Here is a 23,353-nt window from a genome sequence, read left to right on the forward strand (position 1 = left end):
GCTATCACGTGGATGCGTTGTGCCCTAGCGGTGCGTACCCATCCACATGGAAATACAGTAGAGTGGGCTAACAGCCTTTGTGTCCTGGTGCTCAGGTGTGGGTTGTCTGTTTAGCTGCATAACTTTTAGCCGGTTGCATCTAAAGTGCACCAATCGCCTCAAACTATGGCTGATCACATAATTTCTGTTTGCAACAGGACACAAGAGGTCGTTTAATCCCACCTTATATTATATTTGAAAAGTAAATCGCCCAAGCAGCAGTGATCATTAACCTAACCATACAATGTGTTCCTATGTGCTCCTCCCCACCCACTCGTGACTATGCAGCCCAAACAGCACCGCCAAACTTTACCCAGAGACTCCAGAGCATTTCTGTGAGCCAGGGCAAAGAGGTGCGTCTGGATGTCCGCGTGACGGGAATCCCTGCGGCAACCGTAAAATTCTTTCGCGAAGGCGCAGAGATCCACAGCTCCCAGGACTTCAGACTTGTCCAGGATGGGGATCTCTACAGCCTCATTATCGCAGAGGCTTATCCACAAGACTCCGGCACCTACTCCGTCACAGCGAGCAACAACGTGGGGCGAGCGACCTCCTCCGCGCAACTCCTCGTGACCGGTGCGGCCATTTTGTTTTTAAACGTCTTGTTCTCATGCACGATTTTTTCGCTGTTAAATGGGACAAGCGGCGCACGAAGTGTCCTGCAACCACAGTCGTAAGTTTTTTGTTGTTGCCAGTATCGGGCGCTTTATATGGCCCTGGTTCGTCGCTCTGGCAAGGTCCTTCACTGTTCGTGGTTCCTCCAGCAGCCAACAGACCAATCGATCAATGGTCCTTTGGTCTGTGTTTCACCACAGTCACACGTGTCAGGGTTATTAGCGTTGTCGCACTTCCACATGCTTAGGGTATTATTGTAAGGATAGTTGATTAGTGTCAGGTTCTTGTTCATCAGCAATGTTGTAGAATTTTTGTTTGAGATTGTGGTTGTATTGCTTGAATGCCGTTCATTACCTCGTCTTCGTTTTTGGTGCAATATGCCTGTTTATTTTTGTTAATGTTGTTAATTTCTATTCTTCAAGCACTATTTGTGCCTGCACCTGTGATGCGTTCTGTTCCATTGTTGCCTGTTCCTCTGTACACGTCACCTTGATGCTGTTGTTCTCTTCTGATGCACCACAAATCTCCCTTGCAAACTCTCTGGGTACTCGGATAAATTAGACTCTCCGTGTAACAAATAAACATTTCATTCATTGATTCATAATGAGGTTGTACAGCATTACGGGAAACGGTCACAGCATCTTGTAAGCTCAGCGCATGGCAATGTATGTGCACAGAGCATCAGCTCGGGTATAGACCAGGAGTCAGCAACCTGCGGCTACGGAGCCGCATGCAGCTCTTTAAGAACTGCTCCGTGACGTCGTTTATCAAGGACCACCGTCTCGTTTTGATGTTCATTACGACTTTGAAATATCGAGTTTTTTTTATACTGAATTTTTACAAAAAAAGTTTCCTTGTTATTTTGGTTGCAAATCCCTGATCTAGACAATGCAGTGCATTAACTTATCGTCTGTGTGTGTGTCTGTGTGTGTGTGTGGGTGTGTGTGTGTGTGGTGTGTGTGTGGTGTGTGTGGTGTGTGTGTGGTGTGTGTGTGTGTGTGGTGTGTGTGTGGTGTGTGTGTGGTGTGTGTGTGGTGTGTGTGTGCGTGTGGTGTGTGTGTGGTGTGTGTCTGTGTGTGTGTGTGTGTCTGTGTGTGTGCGTGTGCATGTGTGTGTGTGTGTGGTGTGTGTGTGTGTGTCTGTGTGTGCGTGTGTGTGTGTGTGTGTCTGTGTGTGTGTGTGTCTGTGTGTGTCTGTGTGTGCGTGTGCGTGGGTGTGTGTGGTGTGTGCGTGTGTGTGTCTGTGTGTGTGTCTGTGTGTGTGTGTGTGCGTGCGTGCGTGCGTGTGGTGTGTGTGTGCATATTTATTCATCAGGCGAAGAGGCTGCTGAAGTCATTCCTGCTAAAAAGACAAAAACGATTGTTTCAGTTGGTGGAGAAACAACTATTTCACAGACTCGACAAGCACGTGTTGAAAAGGTAAAGGTCACTGAAAAAAATATTTTTAAAAAAAAATCTCACATTGTATTTATAACTTGCGGTGTGTGCTGGCTTTAAATGATGCAGTTTCTTGAGGGTATTGTATGTGTGAGTAAATTATGTACATTTATTCCAGATTTGAAGCTTTCGTGACTGCAATGATTCATATTCGTAGGTTTTTTCGGTAAAGTCACGTAGGTAAAAACATTCAAAAGTAAAATAAAATAAAAATAAAAATCACGACGTTTCGGAGGCAACACAAGCTTCCGTCTTCAGGTGGTACCGTCACAGCCACGACAGCTGTATCAAGTAAATGAGAGATTGCAGGAGTTACAATGGAGTTAGATGTGAAATGGCGAGTATAACGCTGTCCTCTGGAACCCAAACAGAAGAATATCAGCAGCCTTTTGGAAATTAATATGATTTTTTAATAGTAAATAAAACTTTCCATAATAGAGGTTTATGGGTTAGATCGCGTAAATATAAATGTGTTGTTAAACCCACCACCACTTGACACAGCCAATTAGTCAAGTTCCTCACGTTAACAAAACGTGCAAATTCATTACTCGTACAGGGCACCGGTGTGTTGGAGAGTAAACCCACAACATTTACAATTCGAGTACGACGTTTCGTCAGTAATTACAACTAGCATCGTGAGGTGACAGCCATATTTGTTCTAGATTTGAAGCTTTCGTGACTGCAAGGAATTATATTCTTAGGTTTTTTCGGTAAAGTCACGTAGGTAAAACATCAAAATTAATGGAAAAAAAAAAAAATCACGACGTTTCGGAGGCAACACAAGTCTCCGTCATCAGGTGGGACCGTCACAGCCAGATTAGCTGCATTTTTATTTTATTTTATTTTCATTAATTTTGATGTTTTACCTACGTGACTTTACCGAAAAAACCTAAGAATATGAGCCATATTTGTGTTGAAATCCTGTTTCTTAGCCAAAAACATTTATGTTTACGCGATATAACCCAAAATCCTCTATTGTGTATAATATTGTTCGCGAAAGTCTACGTGTTAAACCAAATAAAACGTTCTCCTGTGTGAGTATGACACTTACTAGGCCAATAGATTTAAGTTTGTAGCCTGCATATTTTAATGGGTCTGTTACTACATACCGATTTTCAAAGCAAAAAAAATTCATTTTCTATTTTCGTTTAAAAAAAAGGTTTAAAGTGTAATCATTAGTTAATTGTTTGCACCATCAGCAGGTTACCGCTTAAATTATACCAGTTGGCAGATATGGAATAGAATACAGGTGTTTATTAATGCACCGTATTCTCTCAGCCATACATATTTGCTTTTTCCTGAGGTTTAGTACAATAAGCAAGCGCATTTCCAAAACACGTATGGAAATTTAAAAGTGCATATTAAATGTACGTGAGAATGTGCCTCTCTCAATTTCTCATATTGCCGGCTACATATTGTTTATAAGCAAATTATATCGGTCTGATTCGCCTGCCTCGTGCGAAGCACGCTTGCATCTTAGCCACGTTCCATCCCTACAATCTACACTGTGAATGCTTTTGGGAAATCACCACAACTGCCATCGACTGTAAAGTAATCGTCAAAGATCCTGTGATGGCATTCACGAAGATATGCCATTGCATGTACCACTGTGATGGACAAAACGATACATTTAAAATGTTTTTTTTTTCGGTAAAGTCACGTAGGTAAAAAATATGAAATAAATTAAAATGAAAACAAATAAATTAAATCACGACGTTTTGGAAGCAACACAAGCAACCGTCATCAGGTGTTGACTGCTCCAGCAAAATTACTGTGGCGTGTGAAGAGAGTTATTAAGTCGATAAGCTGTGACTTCTTGTCTCGTTGTCTGTTAAAAACTCTAACAGATAAGCGAAATTCTTCCCCGTAGAGGGTTTTATTTCTAGATTTGAAGCTTTCGTGGCTGCTAGGATCCATACTCTGTGACTTTACCGAAAAAAAACAAAGAGTATGGATCCTTGCAGTCACAAAAACTTCAGAACTAGAATTTAAAATGGTATCCACTCATTACATCAATTTTGAATGTATTTTTTTTTTTACTGTGCCTTGTAGAGTAGCTATATTCTGCAAATGAATTGCTTAAATGAACATTGCACTACTTGTTTGGTATTAATTGTTGAACATTTCAATATTGACTTGAGGATTGTGATTTTGTTTTCGACTGTACTTGATCATTTTGTGATCCACGTCTAACCTTGAAAAAGAGACCCTTAGTCCGACCTGACTTAGCTCAACTACGTGATGTATGCGTCTTTAAAAAAGAGGTTGATATATGTCTATCAATGTTTCTTTTTACCAGGGATACATTTTCTTTCGAATAGTTTCCAGCAACCCCCAATTGTCAACTCCCTGAACCTATAAGAATAGGTTTTACCCTTTCTGGCAATACAACAGGTGTTAGGATGTTAAAACACCAAAAATGGGTTTTGGTGTTTTAACATCTTAACACCGATAAGAATAGATTTTTTGATATTGTTTTATATAAATATTATATTGTTTTATTGTTTCATTTCTACGTGACTTTACCGAAAGAACCAAGAATAGGTGTTAAGTTGTTAAAACACCAAACTGAAACCTTTTTTTATTTGAAGCTTTCGTGGCTGCAGGAATCCATACTCCTTGGTTCTTTCGGTAAAGTCACGTAGGTAGAAATAAAATAAAATAAAACAAATCACGATGTTTCGATCGCAACACAAGCGAACTTCATCAGGCCAGAGGACGCCAAAAGGCGTACTATCTGTCATCAGGACTGATAACGACCACTTGTGTTACGATCGAAACGTCGTGATTTGTTTTATTTTATTTCTAACGACGTGACTTTACCGAAAGAACCAAAGAGTATGAAACCTTTTAATTAGGAATCATGCAAAAAATACATACTCTGATAATATATGCATTGTTCTTGAAACTGATTGGTCCACACCAGAGACAGCTTTTTTTGAACCTCATCTCAAATGGTGTTAGACCATAGGACGACAAAAGGTGTACTATCTTAACACCTGTTTTAAAGGGTAAAAACCTATTATGATATTTTGATACTGGCAAAGGAGGTCCCATGATGTAGCGACTCTCCATGAACCTGTCCCCATCTGCCCCCCCCCCTCCCCTAAAGGAGGGGACAGATGGGGGCAGCTGGAGAAACATTTTGAAACCTCACTTCCTGACAGCTCCGGCTGAATTTGGCCCTAGCTGTCACCTTGATAAATTTAGCGAAAGTTTAACTCCGATTGTTATAATTTTCAAACTCCGCTTCCGTGTGGCCTTATCCAGCGCGTGGAGACCAGATTTGAGGCCCAGTCTTCGGGGCACATGGAGATGGTAATGGAGGGCAAAACAGTGACACGCGAGCTGCATCACAAGACGCCCCCGCGCATCATCCCCAAGCCTCCGTCGCCGACGCCGCAAGTTCTGGCCGTGAGACAGCTATCGCCTTCCCCCGTTCGCTCAGTGAAGGCACCATCGCCCTCTCCTGTCAGGTACGTCTTAATATACAGGGTACTTGCAGAGCTTGGGCAATCGTCGCCGCCGGTTAACTACCTGGCTGCCTTCTAGCCTGGTTGTGGTTCGTCGGTGATTGTGAGATGCAATTTGCACGAACGACGATGCTCTATAAAACAAACACTTTATGATTACTGTGGACATTTTTTGTAAGGTAGAGGAGTAGCATTTATAGGGCACTTAAATGCCACGGTAACTCTAAGCGCCTGACGTCACGTCTCTTATCTCAACTGTTCTAATGCCCTGCTGCGGTCTAGCCAAGCGCACCCCCAATGGCAGCTGACCCTGTGCGGCCCAAGATTGTACACAGCACCAGCCGGAAAATGGGTGTTAGTCTGCCAGTAGGGGTGCATGTTGTCATGTTGCTTTTTTCCCAATAAAACAACGTTCAAGTCATATATCAAATTTACAAATGCAGTAAAAGTAGCAAGTAGTTAACAAAGAATTCCCTATGACCAAATAACCATAAATCCATAAACATGCCTGGTGTCATAAAAATCTCTGAAGTTAAGTAGACTCAAGCATGATTAGTACTTGGATGGATTACCACCGAAGCTCGCCAGTGACTTTAGGCATCGGGTTTAAAGAAAATAGCAGCAGTAACTAATACGCATGGCTTCCATTGAATCATGTTTGGCATGTGGGTGGAAACCAGTGCTCGGATAAAACCCAGGCACACAACGCGTGACACTCAAAGGTCCACAGAGATTGACTCCGTCTATTGCTCTATTGCCCACTAACACCGCACCGATATTTTTTATACTGAACCAAAATGGTTTCACTACGACTGGCATGATTGTGCCACCTACATTTACGTTTCCCTCAACCAGTTTCTTCTCCAAAGCGAGTCGGAGCAGTGCAGTATGAGCGCCGCACTTTCAACATGGTCTGGCATTGTTGTACCACAATTTAATTTCAGAGCGGCAATGCAGTCAATGTCATCGCTGTGTGACACACCACTTCATGGCAGTGTTGTGTGCCCATTTGTCCCCGTGTAGACCACGGCCGGGCCACTTTCCCTATTTGGCTAGTCTCGGGTCACAGGCACTGAGTTATTTTTAGTACCACTATCATGTCTGATGCATAAGGCATTGGTCTCGGTGGTCTCAACGTAGCACCAGTGTTTCCCTATAGATGATACGTTTAAATAATACTGCTAATTTGTGTTGTTGTTTTTGTTGTTACATACGTCACTTTGCCTCACATTTGTGTTGCAGCCTCACATGAAGGCTTGATTAAAGTTGCCTTTCTTGACATTACTTGGAAGTTAATGGTGGATATCCTCTCATATAAACCAGCTGTGGAAGCACTTATAAATCGTGCAATAAATGGTTGCATGATTAATCATCTTAGTGTTGTGTTGGCCCAGACGTCATTAGTGGAACTGTGATTTTTGTGACATAAGACATCCATAATTAACCCTGAAAAAACACCTATTTTAGCCAATGACATTGTGGAATTTAATCACATGATACATCTACATGGTTTTAGCTTTTCCACGTTTTTATCAAATTTTACACTGGAGTTGGTAGGTAATGGGAATATTTGCTTATTTTAGTTCCATTGTTACACCACTTATTTAAAAACTCAATCCATTTCCTCTGAAATATTTTCATAATGTTAGCCGTGACACTTATCTGTATTGCTCTTCACGGTGTGCCCTGGTCATGAGGGCATTTTCACGACAAAACATACCCTAATTTCCTATTGCCTGCTGTAGCCTCGCACACTTTCCCTCCTGCCCTCATGTCTTGGCTTAAATAGGTGAGGCCAGGAGGGTTAATCAATTTTATCACGACATACAATGAAAATTCTGAACCCCTGCCCTGCCAATGCCTGGCCCTGCTCCAAATTCAGGATATTTTAATCGGCTTGGCTCAGCAGACAGCCAGTGGGAACCCACCTGGCACAGCCAGAGCCCCCGCTTGAGCGTGGCTCGGATGTGGCAGTGGAAAACGTCGCGAAAGTGGCTGAACGCACCCTTTTGCCTTCGGTTTCAGATCTCTCTCACCGGCTGGGAGAGGCTCCTCTGCATCCCCCATCCGCTCGGTGAGATCACCGGTGATGATGCGCAAGACGACGATGCAGGCGACGGCCACTGGTGAGGCCCGTCCACCCTGGAAGCAAGAGAGCTTCGCTGTCACGACGGAGACCCGGGTATCCGAGGCAAGGCAGGCCGCTGCCGCCGCTGCGGCCATCACAGCTGCTGCTCAAGCCTACACACTGCAAGGCAAAGCGACTAAGTACCAGGTCCAGGAGACCCGCACGGTGATTCAGCAGTCGCAGCAGCAAGTCCAAATACAACATCAGCAACAGCAGCAGCAGCAGATGCTTTTGCAGCAACAGCAGCAAGAGCAGCATCGTCAGCTGCAGCTGCAGCAACAGCAAGAACAGCAACGGCAACTACAGATTCAGCAGCAGCAGGAACAACAGCGCCAACTACAGATTCAGCAGCAGCAGGAACAACAGCGCCAACTACAGCTCAAGCAACAACAGCAACAACAGGAGCAGCAACGACTGCTACAGCTGCAGCAACAACAGGAGCAGCAACACCAGCTACTGATCAAGCAGCAACAGCAAGAGCAGCAACACCAGCTACTGATCAAGCAGCAACAGCAAGAGCAGCAACACCAGCTGCTGATCAAGCAGCAACAGCAACAACAGGAGCAGCAACGCCAGCTGCAGATCAAGCAGCAACAGCAGCAACAGGAGCAGCAACACCAGCTACAGATCAAGCAGCAACAGATTCAACAGCAACAGCAAATGCAGCAACAGCAAATGCAGCAACAGCAGGTCCTGCAAATGCAGCAACAAACCATACAAATTCAGCAGCAGACCATACAGACGCAGCAACAGCAGACCATCAGAGGTTACGGTGCATCGACTGTTGTAAAAGAGGTATGTTTGTCACATTGCTTGCATGTTATTCATCCACGATTTTTGTGATGACACATTTTACACTTTTCACGAACCATTTGTTTCACTGGATAATCCATGGGCCTACAAATTGCAGATTTTTTTTGTTAACCTCAAGTCTCTCTTTGACTATGAGACATATACGGTAATACTTTTTTATATGCTCCTTGTCGAAAATTTTCGGAAGACAAACGTTGCTTCACGAAATGTCAAGGGCACCCTTTCCGTCAACACACGACTTAGACCCCCGATGTCTCAATTGGCTCTCACCTGCTTGTAAAGAAATGTCACGAAAGCACGAGGAAGTCGCTCTCTCTCTCAACCCATGCACACCTGCACACGTGCGTTACTCACCTGTGTACACCTGTCACAATATATACGTGCGTACCCACTGCTCAGTGGGCACCATCAATCGTCGCAATCATGCCAATAATGCCTCTATTCCCAATGCCCTTTCACCGACCCCCCCCCACCCCGCCGCCTATGACAAATTGCGATGATCATTGGCAATCATTCGCAGACTGGCGTGGGCAAAAAGGCCGATGCGGTGGCCACGGTGGTGGCGGCCGTGGATCTGGCACGTGGGCGCTTCCCCGGTCAGGCCGAGGAAACTCCGGCCGCCCCACAGGCCGCTGCCTCCGCCGCGGTGCACGTTTCCACCGTTTCGCAGTCGTCGTCCATCGCCGCTGCGCAGAGGGTCTCCGCGGAGCACGTGGCGGGCGGCGGGGCTTACACCGTCCGCACCGAGACAGTGATTGTCCCCGTAGCTGCAAAGAGTCCTCAGCCGCAGCCGCAGCAGCCCAAACTGCAGCCGGCTGTGCATTTTACAGAGGTCAGAGCTGCTGATGTGCTGGCATTTCTTTTTTTCTTCATGCGTCTTTTTTTTTTCTTGTCCGCTTCTGTTTGCACACGAGTGTCAATGAATGGAGCCTTTTAAAAATATATTTTTTTGGGAGCTTCGTTAGTACGGACGCGCTTTTAATGCTAGAATTGTATAAAATTCTGCTTGATTGAGTTGTGTGCTTGCAGAAAAGCAATTTTTGCAATTCAACAAAAAATGTCCGAATATCTAAAGAAACTGCCTTTCTCCCAATACATAAATGAAGCCCCCCATTCTCTGACTTTTTTTTTAAACACATGAACCCTCTTTCATTTTTCTTTCTGAGGATTTTTGCTTTATTTCATAATGTAACAAAGCGTACTTTATCTCCATGATTTTAATGGATGTATTTTTTGCCTTCTTACATATATATAAAAAATAGAATTTTTTTTTTAACGGTTTGAACACTGGGGGTTACTGATTTTTTTTTTTACATCATTTATTCCATCGGTCCACTGTAGATTCACAGGGCAGCAGAAACGACTGTGCATCTCGACCAGAAAATATCGTCCAAACCTGTGCCCCACTTTACCGTTCCAAAGATAGCAGTGCCTAAGCATGAGGCAGAGGAGGTAAGAGCCATTAACCTTTGTGAGTTATTTTGCTAATGGGTGCTTTGAGTGACGTGGTTTTTTAAAAGTTATCGTACAGCACAGTGATTGTGCCCTGTGGGGTTCAATCACAGAATCCTATTGAATATGCTAAACATGAGTGCAAAGAGTGACATTAAAGTCTTTGAAAATTTATAGAAAATGTATATATATATGAAAAAATGCAGTTTGTATGTGGATAAACATAGCTATGTTTTTAGATCCACCTTAAGGTATATTTCATCGTTACATGTAGTAATTATTATTAATGTCAAATATGTCTTTGAACTTCCCTTATTTCTTGACTCAGAAGTGTCGTATTCAAGATCTTAAAATTATACAAATAACAGACTTCAAGAATGCAACGTTTTAAATTAATGTATTACATTTTATTAGTAGCACACTGGGCTCAATGCACCAGGCAGTGTGGCCAGGCATTGCGGTCCATTTTGGGGAAAAAAACCCCGTAATGTTCATAAAAGAACAACAACAACAAAAATGTATCAGAGATTCGCGACCGAAATAGTCGAGAGAATTCGAACCGACTTTGAGATCCATATAAGTAACCACCTTGTCATTAGATTGGCACCCACTTGCTTGGGGAATGGGAAATATGAGCTGCAGCAATGTGTCTGTGGAGAGATACCGGTCTTATTGCGGCTCACCCCACTTTAGACCTAGGAGACATGCCAGGCATGTGGGCCTGGTTAAAAAAATAGAGTGAAAAAAAAATAGACAGAGCAACAAGTGTGAAGAGTCCGATTACGCAGACTTAAGCTTTTAAGCATCGCAAAGCCATGTATGGCGGATGCCTTTGAATATGCTGCACAGGCGCATCACGTAAATGACAGTTTTCAGTACGTGTTGCCGTGGTTCGGAAATGCGGTAAATAGCATTGCGAGCAGCATTGTAAAAAAAATTGACAGTACTTTACGTGGGAATTAAGTTTAATGAGTTATTTTTCACAAAGTGTTACATTTTACCTCCATTGTTTTAAGTTTGTACTAACTTGAAACATCATCTTGTGATATAGTGTCGGAGTTGTGCATTTGTATCGCTGTTTGTCAGCGAAAATGTTTCAGCCGTCGTTGTTGTATTTTTTCGGCTTTTGGTCCGTTTTTTTTTTTAACCCGCTTTGGCTGGTTTTCCGTTTTTTGTTTGTTAATTTAACCTTCACCCGAGAGAGTTTCTGCCGACCAAGAACACTTTGTGACTGTAACATCGTTACACTCGTATGTCCTGCGGTCGTAAAAAAAAAAAGCTACTTATGATGCACATCCATCACATCCTGTGCCTAACGGGGAAAAACAAAACCCGTCGCAAGATTAACATGTAAAGCATCGCAAATGAGCACAGTCATTACACATCCTCTTGCGGATACCAAACTTGTTAACATCATTTGCAAACCCTGTGCTGCTGCTTTCTTAACTTGCACAAATAATGGGCGTCAGTGTTTCTGCCGTTTTTATTTACGCTTTTTTCATTTTCATCCTCACTGCGTTTTCCCGTGGCAATTCCCTTTTTCCTACAATAATTCGATAATAAACACTCTTCTGCTACGCTGCCCAGGGTAGTCCCACCACGACGACGCTAGGCCATGACTCCCTTCACACTCTCATGATGTAACAAACAAACAAAAATCTACTTTTAACCCATTGAATCCCCACCCCCCTCATCGTATAACTTCCAAATTGCAATCCCAAAGCCCCGCTTAACATCACGTGGAATCCCAGCTTCAATTCCTTCTAACTTGGAAACTCTTGGAGAAACAGCTTAATTTTACCCACTTCCTCATTCCCAATCCATTCTGTGTGGCGTCTAACCCAAAGCGCAACATGTTTATATGTATGACGCCTTTTTTGGGCTCCTTGCCTGTATACATATTTTTTTATGGCATTGCCCCCCTTGCAAACCGACCAGGTGTCCACGTCCGCTCGGGATATTTCGACTCTCCAGCAAGAGTTGACTCATCCACAGTCGGCCGTCAGGGTCATCAAGCCCGTGAAGGCCCCCTCTCCTCGACCACACTCTGAGCCACGCTTGCCTACGCATGAGGTTCACGTGCCCAGCCCGTCGTTTTCTGAAAGCTGGGATATGTACAAAACAACAACAACAACTACAACAACGCAGCAGCAGCAGCAGCAAAAAGTTGCGGCAGGCATGAGAGTGGCTGAATTTAAGGAGGATCACATGGCTGCTGTTGATATGAGACACCAAGAGGTGTGTTGGGTAGACCTGTGTGAAAATCACTCCCATTCCACGGTGTGAAAGTGTCCCTTCACTCAATCTTCATCTCACAGTAGGCTCGGCCAATTCTTTTTTTTTCACCTCAACCTGTGAACTAATAGAAATACATCTCAATGACTGTCATATATCACCCATCCTCTGAAATAAGACGATTTATTACCACGATCCCTTCCGGCACCAGAACTTTAAAATATCCATTTATATTCATGATGCTTAAAAATTCATTGTTAAGAGTTTTTTTCCCACTGAGCATTTTTTTTATGACATCTTTCAACCCCGCTTGACTGATGTTGTCTACGTGTCAAGTAGAAAACATGAATTTCATTGTGTTTATCCCTCAAAGCGGGGACGAATTCCTTCATTTCCTGTATGTGTCAGTTACGGATTTTCTCCTATGTTTCCGATCAAAGAAGAATTAATTAAGTGGTTTGGTAAATAACTAATGGGGGAGAGCAGTGGCGCACCAGTTTGCCCGTTGCGAGCCTGGCGACCTGAGTTCGATTCCCGGCCATGACTATAATCAGGCCCGAGGCATATCTGAACCAGTCCAAGGGATCCCACCCTGCTTTTTCAGCACAGGCTGACCAGCATGGTGAGATTCCAAGAACACAGGATGAGATGTTACTATCCTTTGTGCAAGCACTTCCAAGAGTTCATGAACAGTGAGCCTGGTGAAATTTGGGGAGCGCCATCGTCAGTAGTGACATATGGTCAAATAACCCTCGTAAACGACATGGCGTGGGGGAGGCCTTCATCCAGCAGTGGGTTGACAAAGATCTGTAAAATAACATATTCTTGTGTCCATCTTCTTGGTTCTTTCGGTAAAGTCACGTAGAATGGAAATAATAAAATAATAAAAAGAAAACATAATTTTGTTTTAATATTATGTTTTTATTTATTATTTTATTATTAATAAAATAAAACATAATAACATAATATTTATATTATTATGTTTTATTTTTATTATTTTATTATTTCCATTCTACGTGACTTTACCGAAAGAACCAAGAAGATGAATCCCTGCAGTCACGAAAGAAGCTTTAAATCGAAATTCTTGTGTCCCTTTGCAGGTCACAGCGCCAGAAGCTGTAGCAGTTCCTACTCAGCCTGCTTCATCACCACCCAGCTTCGTGGCTGTAAGTGGCATTATTTATATCTGAGCTCTGTCTGTGTAATGATAGGACCGTGCTGAATTGTAATGCCTGTTTCTGCATTATTATTACCCGAGGTATCCCTTTCCAAAAAAAAAAATAGATTTGCTATCTCATTAGGCTGTCGCTTGGGTTGTTCAACATGAGCACTCTTTGATTCGTGAGATGGTGTACAATAATAAAATGCAATTAGGTTATGTGATTTAAATCAATGTTGATTACTGCAATATTGTCGACTTGGCATCGTGCACGGTTCATACCTAAACAAACAAGTGGCGGTTTGAATTTGTATGAAAAAGGCAAACTCGTATATGTATACTCCTGACACTTAGGATTATTTTTGTATTTAATTGGAATGTTTCCGGTACAAGCTTTTCAGTGGTTGTGTTGCAGAGGCACATTTGTTTGTTGATGCTATGCTTGTTAGCGTCTGTGGGAAGCTGTGGCACAGTGGTTTGTGCAGTGCGCTATGAACCCAAGTGGGCTGAGTTTAATTCTCTGCCATGGCTGGTGATGTGTGAGACTGGTCCTGGGCCTCCTCTAGGTCAAATCCGATTTAACTGAGTCACTGGTACAGTGGGAGAAAAGAGTGACTGAGTGCAGTGCTGGCCACACCATTCCCCTTATGTGATTTGCTGACTTTAAGTGCTTTATAACATCACTTGCTTCAACAGTTTATAAAGGATATATTTAAGTGCAAAATAAATATATTTTTGTAAACAGGGCCCTATATTTTACATGGAATGGTTTTTCCAATAACATCTGTAAGCCCAGCTGCATTTGTTTAACAAGTCAGACCCTGCTGATGAGATCCAGAATGTCGAAACTTGCCGCAAGTTTTCTTGCTTGAACAAACACCGCTGGAGAGCATTGTTCTGGAAAACCGAGTGCCCATGGGCTAAATGAAAAAAATTACGTGAAGACACAAATAAGCTTGCACCCAATAAAGGTGTGTTTATAATTATTTACGTCATAATCAACGTTTTTGGGATTAGATCGCGTTATTTATAAATGTGTCGTAACCCTCCACCACCCGACACGGCCAATCAGCAAAAAAGTTGTCACGTTGACAAAAGACAAATAGTTCACTGCTTTAGCCCACCTGTGTGTTGAAGCGTGAAACCACAACATATACAATTTTTGAGTACGACGTTTCGCTGGTAATTGCATTGATTATGAATAATTATTTACGTGTATATATATTTGTGTTTATAGGGTCTTAAGGACACCACGGTAGTGGAAGGCGAGTCCGTGAGGATGGAGTGCCAGGTGGCGGGTTTCCCCATGCCGGCAATCATGTGGTTCCGCGAGGAGTACCGCATCGAGCGCTCCGCCGACTTTCAGATCGCCTTCCAGGCGGGCGTGGCCAGCCTGACGATCCGCGAGGCCTTCGCGGAGGACAGCGGCCGCTTCACCTGCACGGCCACCAACGAGGCCGGCACTGTCAGCACGTCATCGTACCTGCTCGTTCAAGGTGTGTGCGTCCACCCGTCCGCTCGGCATCCACTTTCAAACGCATTCGGACCAGGAGGTGAAGGGGCGCCAGCGTGGTGGCGTGGGTTCGTGGTGCAGGCAGCGGAACTTGCAAACGCGGTGTTCGCCGGTTCGATTAAAATTTCACAAATTCCCCCCGCCACCGCCGTCGCCACTGTCTCTGTCCGCTCAGCAGTATGAATGGGTGCGCAACAGTTTATCGGCATTCTTGGTTCTTTCGGTAAAGTCACGTCTTCACCTGAGGATGGCTGCTTGCTTTGTGGCCGAAACGTCGTGAGAATTATTTTATTATGTTTTATTTTTATTATTTTATTATTTCCCTTCTACGTGACTTTACCGAAAGAACCAAGAAGAAGAAGTTTATCGGCAATTCGGGTGCGGTGGGGCAAAGGGTGGGTATCTTACAAGATTTCTGGCCAGCGTGGGAGAGGCGGCCACAATACCGTACCCTCTGGAGGGGTCCTCTTGATCTCCCTCTATTGGATGCCCTACTGTCAGCAGGAATGTGAGCAAGTATCGGAGGGTAGCTACACTTTGCCACCTTTTACTGGAAGGAGCAGACTAGGCATGCGATGATTCGTGGACTGGCCCCGGGAAGTTTGATCCATTGTCATGATACGCGGTGATTATTTGACTCAAGAACTGATTCCCTTTGTCTGATTGCTACTGTTTTGTTTGTCTCGTTAGTCCCGTCTTGTTGTTCTGTTTCATTTGTTTCATTAACCTCGAGGCATATTAGCATATAATTAGCACACGATTTGCATAATTTATAGATGTTTAATTCCAAGCACGTATTGTGAGGTGAAGAATATATTTTCTTTTAGATTGTTGGGTGGCTCATGAGTCAGAGCACTGAGCCAGAGTTGATGGTCTCAGCTTGGTCACCGATGAATTGTATAAAAAGTATCAACGTTAAAGGAACCTTGTTTTAATATCGCTCGCATGTTAATGCAAAATATGGGATGTGGATATTAAAGATTCCGTCATCTTTTTGTCTTCTTCCAAAGAGAGTAGTCACTGTCCAAATTTGCCAAATTGCAATAATTACTTGCAAATGACTTTCATTGAGTCATGCATGGTCGCATTACCCAATGGCAGATAACGCTTGTCTGTGAAACACGTTGTCATCACTGACAGCCGCGCACTATGAGAATGTTCTCAATAATAACGATTCTTATTGTTAATGCTTCTTCTCTACACCACAGTTTCTGAAGAGCTTGAAATGAGAGAGACCGAAATCAGCACCATTCCAGAACGTTCCACTTCAGAGACCAAAAGGTACGATGGAGCACACGCACGCACCGGACCGCTCTTGCCGTTGCGTCACGCAGCCAAGATGCTCGGGAAGCATGCGGCTTATACTCGTGCACGTGAGCATTTTACGTGTTCAAAACGAATCTAGGGCACCGGCGAAACACGTGACCCCTATACCGGGTGCCCGACTTAATGCCTCGCACTTCTGTGTTTGTTTTTGTTTCTCTCGCAGGGAGGATTCTGAGGCCAGTGGCACGGACACGGGTGGCGATGGCATCGCCCCATATTTTATCCAGAAGCCGCAGCCTCAGCACCTGGTGGAGGGAGGCAGCGTTGTCTTTCACTGCCAGATTAAGGGCAGCCCGAAGCCCCACGTGTATTGGAAGAAGTCCGGCATCCCTCTTACGACGGGCTACAGGTAGGCCGCCTTAACCCTGTGGGGCTCCTTTATTGTTTCGCTGCAAGAAAAAAAAACGCGGTGCTAATTCGAATAAGTCGGTTGGTGAGACGTTTATCAAATGCACGCCAATTAATGCTTCGTCCGCAGTGATCTCCTCATCGGTGAACCACTTCACGCGCCAATGAACGGGGGAATTATGGCAGCAATTGATTATATGTTTGGGTGCAGCAATTGATTGTATAAACTTATCTGGGTATGCACAAGCTGAATTCCCTGCTAATATAGGCCATTCTTATTTACAACTGGATGTGTGTATATGCTTATATATGGTGTATGTGTGTATATATATGTTTATTTTCCTTTGTCAATCCGCTGTTGGATGAAGGCCTCTCCATCCCATGATTATACTTCTGACCAAAGCTGGTCACTGTGGGTTGGTGGAAGGGTTATGGAGGATGGCTCAGAACTGGTTCAGATATCGCTTGCTATTGATGATAGCCACAGCCAGAAATCAAATCCAGGTTATGGGAATCATATTCAGAGTGAAGTGCAATAACCTTGTTATGCCACTTCACTCAGATATATATATGTACAGTATATATATATTTGTTTTTTTTCTATATTAGGGCATTCCAATAATTCCACCCAAATTGAAATTACTCGCAGAAATGTGTTCACAATACGTCAACACCTCATCAACAGAGCCCCAGACGTCAGCAATCATTACATTTAATTCATTCATTGAAGAACCACAACAGCCTCCTCACAAGCCACTAAAAGCCTGGTGTGCCGATGATCGTTGGTATGATGAGATTCATAGGCTAAGCAAGGTAACGAGCAGCAAGAGGTAAAAACAAAAATTCAAAGGTGCAGCCCTGCAATTGATTTCTCGTGCCACTGCTCGCAGAAGGGCCTCCACTAGAGGGAGGTCTAGAAAGCCCCTGTGTGGGATATTTTGGCCTACTCTTCCACGCTCGGCAAACATCTCGGAAGTGGTGTGAGCACCCACACTCTACCCGACACGTGTGAACCTGCCGATTGACTTTCAACGGTCACGTTACCCATTCACACTTCTGGGTGGATAGATTGCAGGGGGAGGGGGGGGGGTGATTTAAGAAACCATGCACCATTGTTCTTCTTGGTTCTTTCGGTAAAGTCACGTAGAAGGGAAATAATAAAATAATAAAAATAAAACATAATAAAATATAATAAAAGAAATTGATTGTTTTATTTTTATTGGTTTATTATTTTATCATTTCCCTTCTAATAATAAAAATAAAACATAATAAAATAATGTAATAAAATAATTTTATTACGTTTTATTTGTATTATTTTATTATTTCCCTTCTACGTGACTTTACCGAAAGAACCAAGAAGATGAATCCCTGCAGTCACGAAAGCTTTAAATCGAAACATGCACCATTGTTTCAGCTGCCACGGCCGAGAGAGGCTGCCTGCGGCATTACGGCGGGCCCACTGGAGCTCGCAACCCGGACGTCGCCGGTTCGATCTCCGTCGCGTTTGTTTTCACACGACGAGTCAGCGGTTGACCAACAGCGCCATCGCTTCTCTTTCGGACGCAGATACAAGGTGCACTACAACAAGGAGACCGGGGAGTGCAGCCTGGAAATATCGATGACGTTTTCTGACGACGCGGGAGAGTACACGTGCGTCGTTCGTAACAAGCAAGGAGATGCCGCCGCCTCTGCCCGGCTCATGGAAGATTGTGAGTTGGGGGCGGTGGAGGTTTGGGGGGGGGGGGGCGGTCGACCGTCAATTGTGATCGTCTCGTGGTGCTTTCAGATGCGCTTCTGCGGCCGTATGGAAGGCTCGACCCTTCCCATTGTTAGGAAGCCAGTAGAGCTATGCACTTTTAAATCATCTAGATTGAAAACGAATTCCTTTGAAACTGATTTTTGTGTTTAGTTTGTTGTCTTTCCCCCGCACCTCCAATTTTGCGCGGTTTGGCACGTACGGTGCGAAGGAAGTTGAACGTACAATTGAATACAACTGGACAAATTATCCTGCTTTAACATTTGGAGTTGGGCGCTCAGTTCCTACCTCGCTGCACCTGATATAATTCAAAGTAAAGCAGCAGTTGGGTTTATTGACGATTCAGCACTCTCAACATTCGAAGAAGCCGGAGCCATTTTTGAGACGATGATTAGATTTAAAGCAATTCGTGTCCTTTACATTTGTTTTTCTCCGACAGCTGAATATGAAGCGTATCTGCAACAGCAGCAGATACATCAGAGCGTGGCGACTAAGGACATCACTTACACCACGCAACTTGTCAGAGGACCCAAGGAGGGTGAATTTGCACCTGAAGTTACAGCCACCGAATACGAGAAAGAACATGCCATCATCCGCAAGAGGATGGGTCCAGCTATTGCCGAGGATCAGGTAAAACTTAAAAAGAAGACAATAAATAAATAAAAAATCTGCATCTATCCTAACCAACACCTTTACCTTTTGACTATTATACATTTGACATTGAGACTGAAAGTATGATAACGTCATTTGTTTATTTTAGGTTAGATCATGTAGATTTAAATTGGAAACTAATTTCTTTAGAACTGGCCTTTGTGTTTAGTTTCTTGTCATTCCTCATCACCTTCGATTAGCATGGTTGGGCTACGTACTTGCAAAATAAGTTCAACATACATGCATACAACCCTCCACCACCCAGCAGAGTCAATTGATTTGTTTTTTAAGCAAACTGGAATGTCGAAAACAAGCAGAACTTTAACAACTGTGTACGACAGTTGGTTCAAATGTAGCTTTTTTACATTAAATTGAATTACAGTTACGTCTACGAAAGGGTAAACAACTAAATACGTAGATTTATCTAATTGTCTCTCTTGTGTATGACCATATCACCCTGATTGACCACATCAGATATTGGTGAGCTAGGCAGAGGTGAGCCTGAAAAGAGTTTGGATGGGCGACCACCATACGTAATACAGGTGTTATAGGCGTTGTGGGCAACAGAGGCGCACAGCAGCAAATTCCATTGTTGGACTGTATTTCTGTGCTCCCTGCCTTCCCCAATCTGTATTGAGCAGAGTGGCGAATTATGGTAAATTCTCCCCCATGACTCGCATGCCTCAGGTTATTTCACAAAATGGTTGTCACGTAAATGTCCAATATCTCTGTATACATTTTATATATATATATTTAATTGTATTTCAATAAGATCCCAATACAAAGTATGAACCGCGATGCAGGGAGGTGGGTACACAAACTCCGCGGGCATAGGTCGCATCCCGAACCTTGTGCTTCTGGGTTTAGAGGAGAGAGGAGATTGGGCCATAATAATTTTTTTTAAATTTAAGATTCGAGATTCATAATGCGTGCCGTTAAATTGTACCCCGTTCTGACGAGACCTCTGTTCTCTCTGCCGTCGTTTGGCACGCTGCGTCAGGAATATCACATCTCCTCCTTTGAGGAGCGCATCATCCGGGAGATCGAGTACCGAATCATCAACTTGACCCTGGAGGAGCTGCTCAAGGAGGACGGCGAGGATATGGCTGTGGACGTGCCCGATGAGGATGCTGCACAGCCGGCCTTCGAGACCAAGATCAAGAGCTACCGTGTGTTCGAGGGAATGACGGTCACCTATCACTGCAAAGTGTCTGGGAGCCCATTGCCCAAGGTCAGTATTGTTAAAGCTCAGCATGAATTTATCCCAGCTTATGTTGCTTGCTCCCTTGTGCTCGGTAATCCTATCTTGTTCGTGACAGGTCTATTGCAACCTGCAGGCCCACACTGCGAATTTGATTAGTTTTCTCAGCAATAAATCCTGCAACGATGTTTAATGAAATCTGTGGCGAAGTGTGAGTCGGCTTTAGGGACGTTGGGCTGTCTCCTGCGCTATTTGTTAAATCCTGATGCCAGATGGTTGCAAATTGAGGCTATCGAAGGCGGAATACAAACTCACACCCATCCCCAGGACTCGCTTGAGTCACGGTTGGCACGAGCGATAAATAAATTACCGAGCAGTCAAAATTTCCCCCCCCCCCCACTCCCCCTTCACCCATCTGGACTCGCACCATCATCCGACTTGATCTGTCGGTCAATCATCGCCGTGTGAACGAACCCGCGAATCGGTACAGCCCCCGCACGGACCACGCATGAGAGACACACCATTGTCCGTCGTCCCGTTGGCAGATCACCTGGTATAAGAATGGCCAGCGCGTCCGCGCCAGCGAGCGCAACCACATTGAGAGCTCCGGCGAGGGGCTGCAAAGCCTGCGCATCCCCTTGGTGCAAGCCGAGCACGAGGGTGTCTACACGGTGCTCGCCAGCAACGCTCGCGGCAACGCCATCTGCTCCGCCAAACTCTTCGTGGAGCCCGCCGCAGCTCGGGAGGCCTACACTGGCATCGGAATGCCGCCGCAGGTGGCCAAGCGCTTCCGGTGAGTCCATCACGTGTTTTTTGCAGCAGCAGTAGCATCGACGGCAGTAAGCAGCGTCGTGGTCATTTGTTCTGTACTCTTTGGTTATTTCGGTAAAGTCACGTAGGTATAAAATAAATTCAATCATTTGTTCTCTTTTGACGTCGTGCCACGCACAAGGCTTCACGCAAGTGTAAACCGAGGCCCAAAGGTGCGCGGATTAGACGGGGAAGTGATGCGAGCTAAGCAGTGTAGACTTCACGTTGCAAGCTTTGTCCGAGCCATATATGCTTATGGCACAAATATGCTTTGTAATAAAACGTCCACAAAAATGCGAGCCCGCATTGGTAACTCTTGTTGGAACTGCTAATTGGATGAAAACTCAACTCTGGTGTTATTACCATTATAATTCAGCCAAATGTATGTCCATGATGGTTCTGTGTGTCTCTAACCATAAGCAGTACAACTGGCCCAAAGATAGAAGACGGTGGAGGATACAATTTCGGGTAGCCATCATCACTAATGAGCTAATTGCAGGGACAGATGATGATGATGAATGCAGTCGTAATATTCCGATTATTTCGCCTTTGACCAACACTTTCATAACAAACCAAACCAATTTCTGCAGCGTACAAAAGCTAGAGGGTGTAAAAAAAAACACCCAGAATTATTAAAATCTTTGCAAGTTGATTTATTACGTTGGTGTATGTTCCATAACTTGTGTTTTCATAAATTAAGGCACCCCCCCCAAAAAAAAAAGTTTTTCTAAGAAATTTCTTCAGTGCTTACATTATGTGTTTGCGTTGAAAGACAATTAGTCAATCATTCCATTAACAGAATTGAACACACCTGGTGTGTAAGGCAGCCAAATCCATCATCCAACACACGGATATCAATTACAGCTCCTACTGAAGTATACAATTCATACTGCTGGCCATTTTGAATTTGCATGAATCCATTAAATTCCCATTTGGCATTTTACATTTATGGGTGTTAAATACATTTTTTTTTTTTACAATAACCTAGTTTCAATGTGTTAAATTAAATTAAATGACACAGACTCTGCATGCTTGAAATGGCATTGAGAGAAAGAGGAACGAACAGAGTCGAGAAAATATGCAGGTTGATGACATCGTTCAGAACATTTAAGCAAAGTAAGTGGGCCTTGGGCAGGAATCGTCGCGAGAAGGCACGATTGTCGGCAGTTAAGAATCATAATGGAGTGGCACCTTGGAAAGGAACGTGTCCGAGAGAGAGTCCGCTGGGCAGATGGAGCAATGAATTCAGTTCTAGATTTGAAGCTTTCATGACTGCAAGGATTCATACTCTTTGGTTTTTTCGGTAAAGTCACGTAGGTTAAAAGAAAACAAATACATTAAATCACGACGTTTCGGAGGCAACACAAGCTTCCGTCTTTAGGTGAAACCGTCACAGCAAAATTGCTGTATCAAGCAATTTTTTGCTGTATCAAGCCAAAGACAATGAATTCAGCTCATGTGCAGCTGCTCGGCGGATTATTAGATGCCAGGACCGTGGGTTGTGGCCGCAGCTTGGAGAGGCCTTCATCCGCCAGTGGATTGGCTGATCGTGGCGATGTTTTCGTAGAACGTGTATTGGGGCACGGCTCTTCATCTCGCGTCGTGCTCCCCTCTCTGTCTGCGTGTCCGCGCGATAGCTCCATGTCACCGCGCTCGCCCAGCCACTCGCCAGTGCGCCGGCTGGACGAGACAGACGAGAGCGTGATCGAGCGCCTCTACAAACCCGTCTTTGTACAAAAACCCAACTCGGTCCAAGTGCCCGAAGGACAGACTGCTCGCTTTGACCTGAAAGTGGTGGGCAGGCCAATGCCAGACACAGTCTGGTTCCACAACGGTACGTGCGTGCGACATCGTCCAAACGTTTGTTGCAACCTTCGCGTTAAATGCATTTTTTTTTTTATCACGTATTATGATTATTATTGTTATAACGAAGTAATCAACGAATCACATAGCCGTCTTGGTTATCGTTAATGATGTAATAAATAATAGTTGTGGGGATGCAGACGTGGTGTAATTGTCAACGCTGGTCTCGTGATTTAGAGGTCATCGGTTCAATTCAATATCTTGGCATGGCAGTTGAAATAATGGGTGCACGTTTGGTAAATGCCACCCCTAGCAGCATGGATGGGTACACCACAGTTAGAGTCGATTGGCAGTTCACGTGTGGTGGGGTAAAGTGTGGGTACTTCCACCTCTTTAAAAATGTTCTGCCCAAAGTGGCCCTTCTGCTTGCAGTGGCGTGAGCATGCAATGTCAGGACTGTACTTTTTCTTATTCATAAATAACATTACATTTTACATATTTTTTTTTATTGTTTATTATGCAGTGATATAATACATTTTAGATGCACTTTTGTTTAGTTTTCCACGTAATAATTTATTTGACATCAAGTATATTT

General features: G+C 44.0%; 1 protein-coding gene across 1 annotated transcript in view; it reads left to right on the forward strand.

Moving 5' to 3' along the window:
- The window catches only part of TTN (titin), a 340,888-nt gene that overhangs the window by 6,102 nt on the left and 311,433 nt on the right, over positions 1–23,353 (forward strand). Inside the window, exons 4-19 of the mRNA XM_078603948.1 lie at positions 328–615; positions 1,969–2,072; positions 5,361–5,566; positions 7,589–8,486; positions 9,025–9,336; positions 9,846–9,956; positions 11,895–12,194; positions 13,292–13,357; positions 14,588–14,846; positions 16,072–16,144; positions 16,353–16,538; positions 18,104–18,246; positions 18,733–18,923; positions 19,945–20,175; positions 20,691–20,938; positions 22,593–22,789. Coding sequence (XP_078460074.1) covers positions 328–615; positions 1,969–2,072; positions 5,361–5,566; positions 7,589–8,486; positions 9,025–9,336; positions 9,846–9,956; positions 11,895–12,194; positions 13,292–13,357; positions 14,588–14,846; positions 16,072–16,144; positions 16,353–16,538; positions 18,104–18,246; positions 18,733–18,923; positions 19,945–20,175; positions 20,691–20,938; positions 22,593–22,789 — 3,813 coding nt within the window. The remainder of the gene's footprint in view (positions 1–327; positions 616–1,968; positions 2,073–5,360; positions 5,567–7,588; positions 8,487–9,024; positions 9,337–9,845; positions 9,957–11,894; positions 12,195–13,291; positions 13,358–14,587; positions 14,847–16,071; positions 16,145–16,352; positions 16,539–18,103; positions 18,247–18,732; positions 18,924–19,944; positions 20,176–20,690; positions 20,939–22,592; positions 22,790–23,353) is intronic.

This window comes from Lampetra planeri, chromosome 21, assembly GCF_965212315.1.
Source record: "Lampetra planeri chromosome 21, kcLamPlan1.2.h2, whole genome shotgun sequence".
Taxonomy (NCBI): domain Eukaryota; kingdom Metazoa; phylum Chordata; class Hyperoartia; order Petromyzontiformes; family Petromyzontidae; genus Lampetra; species Lampetra planeri.